The following is a 13,640-nucleotide window of genomic DNA, read 5'->3' as shown; positions in this document are numbered from 1 at the left end:
ATAGGGCTCTATATACTATTTATCTGCTTACCACAGAATAAAGTCAAATCAGTCTTGAATAAATAAGTGTGGCTCTCATTTTATGTAGCTTCTGAGAACAAGTTTCTAATCACTTTGCTGTATTCATTCTAAAAGTCTTCCTTGCTGGTAGAGGAGTTGTATCTCGGTCATTAGTATGAAGTCTTCTTTCTCCTCAGGACATTGCTGTCACATTTTTGGTAATGCACAGAAAATGAAGTAAGCCATATCTGAAACTGAAGTGCAAATATAAGCTATTCTGTTAGAATGACATTTTACACGTACCATACAAAGAGTGATTGTCCCCCTACCATAAATTTTGACATGTTGTTATATGAGAGAAGTTCATAGTTGACAAATTTTGATTTATGTATTTCTAAGTATGAGTTGTTCTAAATATTTGTGTTTATATAGAACACGCACACGTGTGTGTGTATCTTATATCAAAGCAAGTATTTCTCCTGGCTGGACTTTGCTCATTCTCTCTTTCTCTCCTCCTCTTTCTCCCCTTTTCCTCCTGTTTCTCTCTCTTTACCCCTCTCTCTTTTTTTTTTTCTCTCTCTTTTTCTCTCTCTTAGAATGCCACTGGAAAAATGAGCTTGCTATTAATCTGGTTAATCTCTCCCAAGGTCTCCAGCTATTGAACTCTTTTGAGGGTTTGGTTTTTTTTGTTTTGTTTTGGGGGGTTTTTTTGCAATCAAATACTTGAGAATTTTTGCTTACTATGATAAATGTGAGAGGAGTTAAATTCAGGTCTGTAGACTAAAGAGGCTTTATTGGGTTTGGTGCTGTGCTTCAAATAATCAGGATTTAAATTGCTGCTGCCTTGGCTGTGTAGAAAGTTTCTTGAATTTCATTATACAAACAGCACTTATGGTGTCCCACATGACGGTACACCCTTTATTTTCACTTTCCTCCCGTCCTCTCAGCAATCTTACGTTATGTTTTGCTTCTGGTAAGCAAAAGGGTGGAGTAAGAGAATATAAAATAAACATGAAAAACATCTACTCACAAATTCTTAAAATACTTTGAGAATTTCTTCTCACAGTAAGCAGAACTTGTAAACCTTTTTCACCTTCAGTGTGAAGTTTTCAAGCTTTAAATAGTTTCTTCAATATCATGGTAAAAAATATTGTGAAATATTGCTTCCATTTTACAGATTGGGATGCTGAGGCATGCAGATTAAGTATACTTTAACAATTTTTAAAAACATTTTGGGGTCAAAGTCTTATTCAACTAAACTAGGGCTGTGCACAGCCTGCATTTAGGCTATGAGAATTAATTTTTGGCCCCCAGGCTCTCACCTGGCTACTTACCCCCCTTTTGCTCTGGCTGGAGTAGCAGCCAGGATCTCCAGCACCTCCTCCTTTCTCCGTCTTCTCTGGCTTCTGTTTCCTGCCTCTGCTCCAGGGGGTGGTGCAGTACAGCACAGCCTCATGCCAGGGGAGTCTGCAGTCTGAGGCATCTACACAGCACAGTAAATTGGGGGCCTGTGGGCTGTCGTGGTGCAGCCCATGCAGCATTAGCCCCTGGCTGCTTAGAATTTGGACAGACCTGAATTAAACTGTCTTTCACTGTAATCACTGGTACTACTTTTGCAAATAAGATTACTGTAACATCTTAAACTGCAATGTGTTGGTTGTTTTCCAGTTAAAATTTCCATAGAAATGTATTTTAAATATAACTTGTTTTTCATGGAGATGCAAAGTCCTTTTAAGTCTCTTTTAAGGCTCCTATTGATTTCAGGCACTCCCAGACAGAACAAAATCATTAGACCATCTTAACCAGTATAAAATCCAATAGATGTGCAAAAGACCGGAAATGAAAAATAATCCAGTAATCTTAATTTAGAGGGTAAATATGTTAGCTGGACAGTGGAAGCAAGCTCCTATTCAGAATTTGTCCAGATGCGAATGTTGGAACCTAACCATTTATATAATGCACTCTTGCTTTATTAACAGGAGACAGCTCTATGTAACTCTACAGGCAGAGTTGCAAGAAGTTATGAACAATTCTATTTATTTAGGAGCGATGAACCTCTTATTTAGATTTGCAAATAATGTTAACTAATTCTGTGATCCTAGCGTTTTAATTAACAGTTTTGTGGCAAAGAGATGAATTTTCTGTGCTTGGAGGATTGATCTAGGCCTGCACTTTGTTAAAATTCCACACACAACTCGGCTCTGAAATGCAGGAATATATCACTCTTGTATGGTATTTGTGTGAAGTATGTTACGGTTCAATATTCTTTACTAGCAAACTGCCAAAACAACTCTGTTTATTTTTGGCATTGTTTGGCAGCTGGATTGTTCTTCTAAAAGTGTTCCTCACTACCATCCTAATGCTCTTTTCTCACTGGTCCCACAGGAAATAAATTAATAGGGGAAACCTGTGTGGATTTCCAACTGATTTTATGTTTACCTGTCTTCACGAAGCCATGTTTAGAGCTGACATGGCAATTTGCACATTGTCTATCATGCCTTGCATTATCTTACTATTCAGAACTATTGACTTTGGGTTTGTTTGCTCTGTACAGGTTATCTCCTGGTTCCGATGTCTACGTCACCGTTTCATCCATTGCTTTAGCAAGATCACAGCAGTGCCGTAATTCACCAAGCAACCTATCTTCCTCAAGTGAGACTGGCTCTGGTGGGGGAACATACAGGCAGAAATCTATGCCAGAAGGGTAGGCAGTAGATCTTCTTATACTCTTTTTTTTAAGTGCTGTTGGCTGAGGTTTCTCTCTTCCATTTCATGTTTAGCGCAGTGGTGCTCAACCTACAGCCCACATGCCAGATCTGACCACCAAAGTGACTTGATCTGGCCTGTGGCATGGAGAATCAGCAGCAAGCAGCTTTGCCCAGGACATCCCCTTCCTTGTTCTGTGCTGTACTGCAGCCCCCTCCTCCCACAACTATCTCCCCTCCCTTACAGAAGGCACAGCTTTCTCCCTCCCTCCCTTTCTGCCTCTCCCTTTTCTATAGCAGACACTGTTTACAGGAGGTAATCTTGCCTTTCCCTGCCTCCCTCTCCTCCCTCTGGCACTGGCAGCCACCTCCTTCCTCCTCTCTCCCTTGCCTGCCCCCCCACTGAAGGGGAGTAGTGGCCCTTGGTACAGCTGGGTCTCAACCACCTAACCTGCCTCTGTAAAAGGTTGAGTGTGACTAGCTTAGAGTAATAAAATACAAACAATGTTCTTTACATGCAGTTAAGAAAACAGTTTTATATGACTCCCTCCCTTTTTGAAAAAGTCAGGTTGAAGAGCAGTCTTATATGTTTTTTCCCCTTCTGTTCTTAGATCTGACAGTGCACAGTCTGGTATCTATGGAGACCTTGAAGTATTTTAGAGTCGTTGTTAAGGGCATCAGTTTTATTTGCAAAGCACTTCATTTCACAGATTTAGCTTCTAAAATGAAATCAATAACACGCAGTAATCAGACTGAGTTCTTGGGCACTTGACTTTGCAGTGGGTGCGGCTGTTTTGAAGCAAGAGAAGTGATTTATACATTGAAGACTTGGAATATTTAAGGACAAAGGCACTAAGTGACCATGAAGGAGTGTTCAAATAAGCAGTTCTTTCACTGAAAACCTCTATGAATCAGCCTGTCTCTTTCAGCCATCATGAAATTCCCTGAAATGATCCAAAATTCTCCTTTGGGGAAAACTCATGGAGGAAGAAATTAAATATGTAGCATTTTCAGAGAACACTGAAAAGGAAAAAATAAATTAAATGCCCTTAAGTAGGGAAAGAAAAATAATTGGCAGCAATAAAACTGCACACCACATTCTGAGATACCTCTTACAGAGAGGAAGAAATAGAAGCTGTTAAGCAGTTCACATCAGGAAATTTTCCTCTGAAGTCTCCTTGAATATTTTGCAGGTCATCTTATAATCCTCTCCATGTTGGGTCGTTGTAAAGTTATAGTCTCTGCTTCTGTACTGAAAAAAATGACATGAGGGAATGTAAATACTGTTGTCTGAAACTAGTGAAACACCCTGTGTCTCATGCATATCAGAATGTCTTCAAACTCCCCTGTCCAGTGTAGAATAAGACTATGCATCTGAGCAAGGCATCAAGTACACCCCCCATCTGCAAAACTCCTAAGGTGTCTCTCATCCAGTCATCTTCCATCACAGCTTAGGAAATTTGCTTAAAAGATTACCCTTTCCTGCACACCTTTTGGTGTTTTATGTCTTTCCCTGTAGAGCTATCCCTTCCTGAACAGCTTCATAAAGGCATGTTGATTCAGGAAGCTTCTCTGTTAAGCAAATTCCCTTTACTGTCAATAAGGCACAACTGTTTTCTTGAATAAGAATGCACTTAAACATATACCTATGCTTTGTCCTGAATCAGGCCCAAAATGTGCATACATATCCTTCGTCAGCCAATTTCCCTCTTAATTGTGCACGCAAGTGCAATTGGTCCTTCCTGTCTGAGTGTTTTACAGGCTGAGCAAAAAGAAAATTCCTAAAAACTCGGGTACTTAGTTCACTGAGTTTCCAAACTCAGTCAGATCAAAACCTTATTTCACTGTAGCAACCAAAGGAACAATAAAAACAAGAATTGGCATTGATCCTCTGTAAATACTTCTCTCCCCACCTCCCACACTTTCACCTTTCAACTACTTGGCTGTTTAAAAAAAGTAGCAAGACTTAATTATCATGGAAAAGAATGCCCTCCTCTCCCACTGTTTTCATGCTCACAAACGGCTGGGCTGTGTTTGCTCAAAAGGCCAAGCACAAACAATTTCATTGTGAAAGATGAAAGTTTCCAAAGCTTACCAGTGACTGCAAGGAGAGGTTAGAATACAACCTTTAACTGACATTAATTATGGCAATAACAGCTGTGCCTGCTATGTTATTGTCCATGTTTCCACTACAGGCAATGACAGGTGCTCTTTGATTTCAACAGTTTCCAGATTGGGCTTCTATTATAGATGTTTCATGTATATATCCATTTATTTACATATGTTACTTACGTGTTTACATGAATGTTAATGGAACGTAAAAGAAGAGTAAGGAAGAATGTTTTTCCTTTTATGGCTGTTTACTTTTCCTTCATTTCTCATTGCTGAAAATGGATTCTGTTTTGTATCTGAGGCCTCTGTTTTTTTAAGTGACATAAAAGATGCCCCAATCATCGCTAATTATTTTTAATCAGTAAGTTTGAAAAAGCGTAGTTAAAAAAAATGAAAGAAACAAATGTGTTGCATTTTAATTAGTGAAACAGTTAGACCTAAAAGACATTGAAAGCAAACAGTGTTTTTGTGGTCTTTGGTCCTTCGGGAAAAATTTCGACATCATAAGTTAAACAAAATATGTGAGAGTGAACATTCATATTCACAAATATATCAAGAGTAATAATAGGAGTGTGTTGCATGAAGAATAAATTACAGGTGACATACAAGTTGATAAATAAGAATTTAGATTTTTAACTTTTTTAGATTTCCCATTACTCTTTTTTTTTTCTTGGGTTTGTTTTTTTTTGTGGCATGGACAAATACATATCACCTAACATTTCCATTGTTTCAATAGTTCCATAATAACATCTAGGAAAATCGTCAGTTTTTAAAAATACATATTTAAAAATAACAAATATCCTTAGCATAGCAATCTTCATTTTATTCCATTTTTTTATTGAATAGCATCTGTTAATAATGACTGGATATGGCATGTTTAGGAATGGATTAACCTTTCATTTCTGGAGACCCCAGATTTCCAAATTCAGTGTTTACTAGACTGTATATACCCATGTATATGCATATATTACTTCTGCTATTCTTTCTTGCAGTAGTAAGGCAGTTTTGGATTGTTGAGCCAATTATTATCTTTCATGGGTTGATTCAGTTAATGAGAAACTTCTGAACAGTCAAAAGGAGTCGCAGGGGCTTATTTGGCTAAAGCAAGCTTGCATTTTGGTAGGCCTACATTTGATGGATTTGGTAGAAAGTGGGGTGTGAGGATTGATTTCCCCACCCCCATCTGTACATGAAACCCTTGAAGGAATGTTCTAAACCTAAATAGGTCAAATAGGACTGGACCTTGCTGAAGTCACTTGACCCCTGTTGTTTTCCTGCCTAGAGCAGGGGGGGCTGGACCCAATGATCTGCAAGGTCCCTGCCAGCCCCTAATAATCTATGAATCTAAATAAAATATCTGTACAGCAATATTGAAACTGTGCAGTATGTTATATTCAAATATTTAACATTGAATCATTTCACATCCAGCTAAGTGGCTTATTCCACAGATTCCAACTACTTACTACAGTTCCACTGATCCTACAAATCCCAGCTGGTCCTTGACACTAGCAGTCAGCAACCTTTTTTTCAGGAGCAGGGCCGAATGACCCGGCTCTGGTCTGAGGCAGGCCAGCAGCTGCTACTACCACTGCTTCTCCATGCCACCTGTCTATGGCATGTGCAAAGCTCCTTGCTGCTGAAGATCCCACTAGCTGGCTGTGCTGCAACACAGGTGAAATCTCCCACTGCCGAAACCCCAAAAGGACCAGGGGCAAATCCTATGGCTTTCCAGGCCATAAGTTGTCAGCCCTGCTGTACATCATTACAAAAAGCTTCAGTTTTTCTCTGACAGCTTTAATATTACAGTTATATATTTAATAAAAGATTTGACAGCACATTTGAAAATTAAAAATGTATGGGCACCATAAAACAAATTAATTTAATCTCAAATTAAATGAGAGGAAAAATACTGTAGTGGCTGCATTCATTTTCATATTTAATTTAATAAAACTTCTGAAGCTACCATAGTATCACCAGCCTGCTCCATTGAAGTACCTCAAAACATGCACATTTTCCCCCAGAATTTAGGTCAGAGTCATTATGCGGAGTATGCAGGACTTTGGTTCTACTTGATTTTATGTGAAAAGGATAGTCACCCAGACTATTTCTGTATCAATTCATTCTTAAGATCTCTTCTTCCCTCTATACTTGCTTGTCTGTTATGCAGATTGGTACCATATCCTGAATCCTCACCTTTTTCTGTACTGTCCCCGCATCATAGAAAAATAATATAACCATCAATCAGGAAAAGGAAGGATGACAAAGAAAAATTATTAGGCTTTAGCTTCAGTTGTGCATTCCCATGCAAGGTGCCCTGATTCTCTGCAGTGATAATAGCTGACTTCACTCATCTTGCTCCAATTGATGGCTACAAAGCCAGTTGCACCATACCTATAGCATTTTACTTCAGAAAACTAGGGCTGGAAGAGACCTCAGGAGGTCATCTAGTCCAACGCCCTTCTCAAGGCAGACTCTTCCCTATCTAAACCATCCTAGATAAGTGTCTGCCTAGCTTATTCTAAGCAAAGCTACGGAAATGACTCTCGCATGTAACTACCAAGCACAATGACTGACAGACATCAAGAATGCTATAACTTACCAAAGGTAAAGTAGGGGGGACAGGGACACTATCCATGCCCTACCATTGTAAGGGCAAGAAATAGTTTGTTAAAGTATACTTCAGGTCCAAGGAAGAGAACCATGCCGCCTTCACCCTCTGCCCTACCCCACTACAAAGGAAGGCAAAAACCCACACAATCCATGCCAGACTGGGATAAGTATGTTTTAGAGCTGTTAGGTTTTTGCCATGTAATTGCTTTTCAGAAAAATGTTTGTTGAGCAACCTAGATTTGCCTCTCACCATAATTTGAATATATCGGCAGAAATTTGATTAACAGTTCAGAACATGGTGAAATTTTCCATGGTACTTGTACTCCTAAGTCATTTAGGTACTTTTGGAAATTCCTCAGAAGGCTAGAGAAGGAAATGAAGTGACAACAGAACTTTTATGCCTTTGACTGATCATGAATGTAATTTAGTGGTTGTCAACCTTTTTAGACACAAGGTACCCCTTGTTAAACTCAAGGCACCCCTCTTTGAGAATGCCAGCTCTTACCTTTGACTAATCTTCTGACTGCAGGAAAATAGTGGAGCAGTTCTTTTGATGCGAAGAACTCAGGACGACCATAACCGAAAAACTGTGTTTGACACTATTTGAAATCTTTGGCACATCCTGTGAATCTTGTAGATGTTTTGTGCACCTGACTGCACTAATATTACGTGGCACCCTGCAACACCCTTAAAAGTATCTCACAGCACCCTGGTTAAAAACTACTAATCTAAGCTAAAAGTGTTCCATTTTTAACCTTAAAATTAATCAATGTCAGTAGTTCACTATAAGTTCCTGACCAACGGTTATTTGATAGCCCATATGAAAGAATTTGAGCTTTTGGTGCAATTCCTAATGGGCAATTCTCCACAACCCAAAAACTGTTATTGCAGTTGCTACTAATTGGTGTATGTACTAGTTGCCTCAGAAAATAGGCCAAGAACAAAGTACGTTCTCAAATCTGTAAGGTCTCGCAGATCAGTTTTGAGGTAATGCAGGAAAATTTATGCTGACACTTACTGTGTTTTAACAGTTGTGTGAATAAGTAGAGTTGTTGATCCAGTGCTTTTAAATTTCTGGTATGAATTTTTTCAAAAGATGGTAAGTAACTTGGGAGCAAAATTCCCGAAAGTTTTCAGTGGGACTTGTGATCCTCTAGTTGCTTAGGGACTATTGAAAATCTCACATTTAGTCAGAAAGTTCAGATTAGCCATGTGACAGGGGAAATATTGTTAAGCTTCTGATTGCCACTCTTAATTTTTCACTCATTTCTGGTTAAAGAGTTATAACGTGATGTATCTACTAATTGCAAAAGTTTTATTTTAATGATAAAAGTCTTCAAATTTGTTATGTATTCCTCCTTTGTGTCTATATAGTCCTCTCAAAACTCAGTGATAGTTTCTTTACCTATATTAATACTATCTTCATTTTTTTCAGTGTCCTTAGCTTTATCAACCTTTCACTGTACATCATATGATTTCATAATTTTAAAGTTTAGGTATAAGAAAAAGGTCTTCTGATTTTGTATGCTGACTTTATTTCTTAGTTGTATCTTTTTGTTTTTTCATCATAACCCTTTTCCCATAGAAGTGTATCTAACTGTGCCGTCATTTTTTGTAGTTCTCTCTGCTTCCGAAGTGCAGAATTGAATATTTTATGAGTAATTGAACTACTTAAAGTAATTCTTCCCCTGTTCCTTAATGCATTAATAATTTTATTATTTTCAGATTTTATGCTGCCAGGTTTGGAACTTTAACTATTATGTACTGTTTATTGGAGTCCGTTTATTGGCTCTTTAAGGTTTATATCATTTCCATGTTTGAAAGTTTTTTGATTTTAATGTACTATAATCCAGATCAGAGCATTCATGAGAGTGTGTGTAGACAAATGTCTGTGGTGTCCAGTGGTAGCTGAATAGTAAAAGAGGTTTTCCTAGAGTCCTTGTAAAGTGTTTAAGATAAATTGGGTTGTCCTTGCTAGCTCTTCTGAAGTTCAACTTGACTAGGACTGGGGCCTGTCCTTTTTTCGTGTTAAGGTCCCATGCATCCTTTTCCCCGAGCTAGCCATCAGTATCCTTTGTAGCTATCAGAACACTTAAGTCTTGCCAGTTTGGATCAGCTATTCCATTTCTCCTTTTCTGAAAATGAGTAGTGATTTCTATCTTGCCTGCTTTTTAGTTAAATATTTTTTGTGCTATCCTTGTTTAAGATGTTCTGAAGCAAGGGTGCTCAGTAAAAGAATGATTCCATGTGTGCTGTATATATTGTACACTGTATGTGCTTAATGACCCCATGGAACTAAAAAGAAAAATTCAATGGAAAAGCATTGTAAGTGCTACAATCAGTTATTATTGTGAATTTCTGTAAGAAGTTACTTGCTGGTTTCATGTAAGTGCTCTTTTCTTCCTGTACAGGATTTAAACCTCATTAAAACTGTTGTCTACCTTTATTTTGGGGATATTTCAACAGGTTTGGAATGACCCGTAGATCTCCTGCCTCCATTGACAGGCAAAGCACACAGACAGATACTGGGGGCAGCGGCAAATCCACACCCAGCTGGCAAAGGAGTGAAGATAGTATTGCTGACCAGATGGGTAGGTAATTAATTTTCACAGCAAGCAAATAGTGTCAAGCACAAGGTGACTTTGGCAGTACATTTCTCCATGAAAAGCACCCTCTTAAGCACTGTATTTTCTGTGTCTTTTTAACCCTGGTTCATCAGAATGAATAATTACATCTTGGGTATAATGGTCTCTGCGGTCTGTGTCCTTGAGGTCTGTGAGTATTCAGTGAGGAGGAACTGAAGTAAATCTGCCATAATGCCCCCATTCTCTGGAACACCCTGTCCTTAAGAAGAGGTTGGGTAGACACGCTCATTAGTTTGTCTTGCTGTTGAAGACTTGTGTGACCTCAACTGCTTTCCCTAGTGGCTTGGCTTAGTTTAATTTTCGCTTAGTTTGTCTAAAGTGCTTGTGATGCTCCCTTTCAAATGGTGCTATATACATGCAAATTGATTGTTTGATCGTTGAAGCTGTAAAAATCCCATGTCCAAAATGGAAAAAATGCAGTTAAACTTTAAATAGTGAAATAAATCTATAGCTTTGTTAGAATCGCCTTCCGCCCATGTATACATTTTCATTGCACTTGGCAATTAAGCTGTCAGCTGAGGAAACGTATTAACTACATAAAACAGCTGGGTACTGAGGATTTGCATTGTTAAGCCCTCATTTGGAGTTTCAGCACATAGACCTTTTCCATCTTTATGTGTTGCTGCTGTGCACTGAGGCAATGACTTGACACTAGTTACCAATAAGTCTCTGACATTGATAGAAGTTTTATCTCAGCAACCTGCATTCCTTAGCATTGATCCAATATGAAAAGTTTAGTTAAGGCTGTTAGATTTTTCCCTACCTTCATTACCATAGGTTAATAGGAACTGAGGAAATTTTAGACCCCAGAAACCTGAAGGTATTCCTGTTGGTCCATAGTTTTCCTTTCTCACCTGTAGTTTTTACTGCATGCCTTTTGCTGCTAGTCCTAGGGGAATGTGTTAGACTTGAATATAGAATGAAGTATTCAGTAAATGCATTAGAAGCTTAGGAAGTGAAATGTGATTCTGAAGACATACTTTGTTCCAATAACTTCAGAGCCTCAGTGAGCTGTGCCTTATTGAAGCCATCTGTCATTCCTCCCCCCATTTTTCCTTTAACACAAAAAACCTATGATTGTATGATCTGCAGCTCTCATTTTGTCAGAATACTTTTTAATGCATATGTTTTTATACTGTTGTGATGGTAATGACTCACGTAAAACAGATTTCTTGTTCAGTATTGCTTTTGCAGGTTTTCTGTTGTGCATTGATGCTGGTACTGAATAGAACTACCAGCAAATTCTGCTGTGGAACGTTAGATGTCACAGTTCATAGCCTAAAAATAGGAAAGGAGCAAGAGATGTTGTTCCTGGTGGGGAAACGTGTTCCAAGGTTTGTCAAAGGCAGAGAGAGAATATAGGACTCTTTGTCCATCTCTTGAGTGGTATCACACTTGCAATTGTAAGCTATGTCCCCATGTAGAAGCTGTAGTGCCAGTTCTGGTGAGTCTATGTAGCATTTTGGTTCACCACAAAATGAGCAAAGTCCCTTTTGCTTTTTAGAAAGAGAATATTACGATTTGTAAGTAAGGAGAGAACAAGACACAGCTCTTTTTGTCTCACCCTAGACTTCAGAGAATGCTTGTCCAGTTCCCACTGTCACCTCTTGTTTTCTCTTGCCAGAATAAGCAGTCAGGAGGCCCAGAAAGCTAATGATGTTGCAGTTCAAGGCTGAGAGGGTGTAGTAAAAGAGGGAAATTTTGCCAGATTCCATCTGCACTTTGGCTAGTTCTCCTGTAAAGACCTGGATATTGAAAGTGTAAATTTCCCTTAAAAGTTGCCTTTAAAAAATACAGAATTTCCAATATCCCCAGGAGAAGTAGTTCCATGTAAAAAATTATCACCAAGAGAGACCCTCTTAGGGACACTCAAGAAGTAGATGCATATTTCTGGAGAACCTTGTATGAAAGTCAACGAATACTCAGTAGCAGCCCCCGAAGAAAGGGAAGCTTTTTATTTATTCATACATACTTATTTTATCTATTTAAACTGAACTAATAAAATCACTCTTAGGTCAAATAAAGGCACAAGGGGTAGGGGGAGGCACCACATGGGTTTAACTTAATCCAGGGGTTCTCAAACTTCGTGCTACCGCACCCCTGGATCGTGGCGGCAGGGGTTAGGGAGCTTGCACACAGCAGCTACTGCCATCATGTCCCGCATCCTTGCACCACCGCGGTACCTGCCACAAAGTTTGCAGCCCCCTTTTAAGTTGCTTGCCACCCCGTGGGGGATCGTGACCCTCAGTTTGAGAACCCCTGACTTAATCTATTTGAAAACTGATATTGTTTAATTGGTTAAATAAAAATAGCTTTCTTGTGTAGGCAAGGCCAAATATATGCTGTTTGCATGAAATCTAGACAAAGCCATTGGTTTGTATAGAAATATTGAAGTTTTAAAAGATGATATCGCTTATTTAGTGTTTCAGACAATATGTTGTTATCTTAAAAATAATTACCTGTGCTGAGTTTGAGAATTATGGTGGATATTTCTACCAGATGGGTTTAAAGCTGAGTGCAGAAATAAATGTATGCAGTTAAGCGATCACTGTGATTTTAACTGTTTTGCCTTCCTTACAGTAAAACCAAAAGAGGGTGGATCTTGAGATTTCTAATCTGTTGTCTTTAGTCAGTATAAACAGGGATACATGTGATATTCATTGTCATGGTGTGTAGTTATCTAGTTTAATGTTCTGGTCAAAATCTCTTGGACCCATGGAACCTGGTCCTCCCCTGACAAAAGTAATTTGTGTGGCTTCATAGATTTTGATGAATCTATCCGGATTAGGAGTTTAAGGATTGACCCTGGGTTCCTCACATGGTGCCATGTACTGAGACATCATGCATTTTGAAATAAATGTATTACCAAATGTCCTAAGTTGATGGCTAATGATAGCAGTGAGGAGTATCAAAGGAGAAGATCTGATTATAAGTTATCTTAATTTGTCATACTGCATATGTCGTAACTGCAGTGTTGCACCGTCTTGCAGAACCAACATGCCATCTCCCAGCAGTATCAAAAGTGCTGCCATCCTTCAGAGAGAGCCCCAGTGGAAGACTAATGAGGCAAGATCCTGTGGTTCACTTGTCTCCAAATAAGCAGGGTCATGTAAGTTACCTTTTTAAAAAATACTGCTTCTGCTATGGCAGCAAAGACCTGCATGATGTCCATGAGCAAGGGAGCTTTCAGATGCATATATTACCTCTTTAAAATATGGAGGAGGCAGTAGAGCAGATCTGCTGCCTCCTCTGTATTCCTGGAGCTAAGCACAACTTAATATCAGAGTTTTTAGTAGAGCAGTCTGCTGCCAGTTGAACAGCAGGCTTTTCATCTGTAATTTGATGATGATCAGGGAAATTGTGGAAAATATAATTACTTCAGAAGTTTCCTTTACTGGTTTTCTGCAGGGACCAGGAAGGAATCTTTTTTTTTCCTCTTCTCATTAATGCCAGGATCTCTTGATTTGATTTTAGCATACCATATTTACTTGAGTCCAAGACAAGATTTTTTCCCCCCATTTAACTTGGGGAAGCCCCTCATCTTGGATTCAAGTACAAGGTAGCAGAG

General features: G+C 38.8%; 1 protein-coding gene across 3 annotated transcripts in view; it reads left to right on the top strand.

Annotated features, from left to right (window-relative positions):
- SIPA1L1 (signal induced proliferation associated 1 like 1) overlaps positions 1-13,640 on the top strand; it is a 355,154-nt gene that overhangs the window by 300,231 nt on the left and 41,283 nt on the right. For all 3 annotated transcript variants that reach the window (XM_019519136.1, XM_019519135.1, XM_019519134.1), the window contains exons 13-15: positions 2,555-2,704; positions 9,894-10,018; positions 13,063-13,181. In XM_019519136.1, coding sequence (XP_019374681.1) covers positions 2,555-2,704; positions 9,894-10,018; positions 13,063-13,181 — 394 coding nt within the window. The remainder of the gene's footprint in view (positions 1-2,554; positions 2,705-9,893; positions 10,019-13,062; positions 13,182-13,640) is intronic.

This window comes from Gavialis gangeticus, unplaced genomic scaffold (genome assembly GCF_001723915.1).
Source record: "Gavialis gangeticus isolate Ggan-Ray unplaced genomic scaffold, GavGan_comp1, whole genome shotgun sequence".
NCBI lineage: Eukaryota > Metazoa > Chordata > Crocodylia > Gavialidae > Gavialis > Gavialis gangeticus.
Note: the sequence above shows the minus strand (reverse complement) of the source record. Positions and strands in the feature narration are given on the sequence as shown.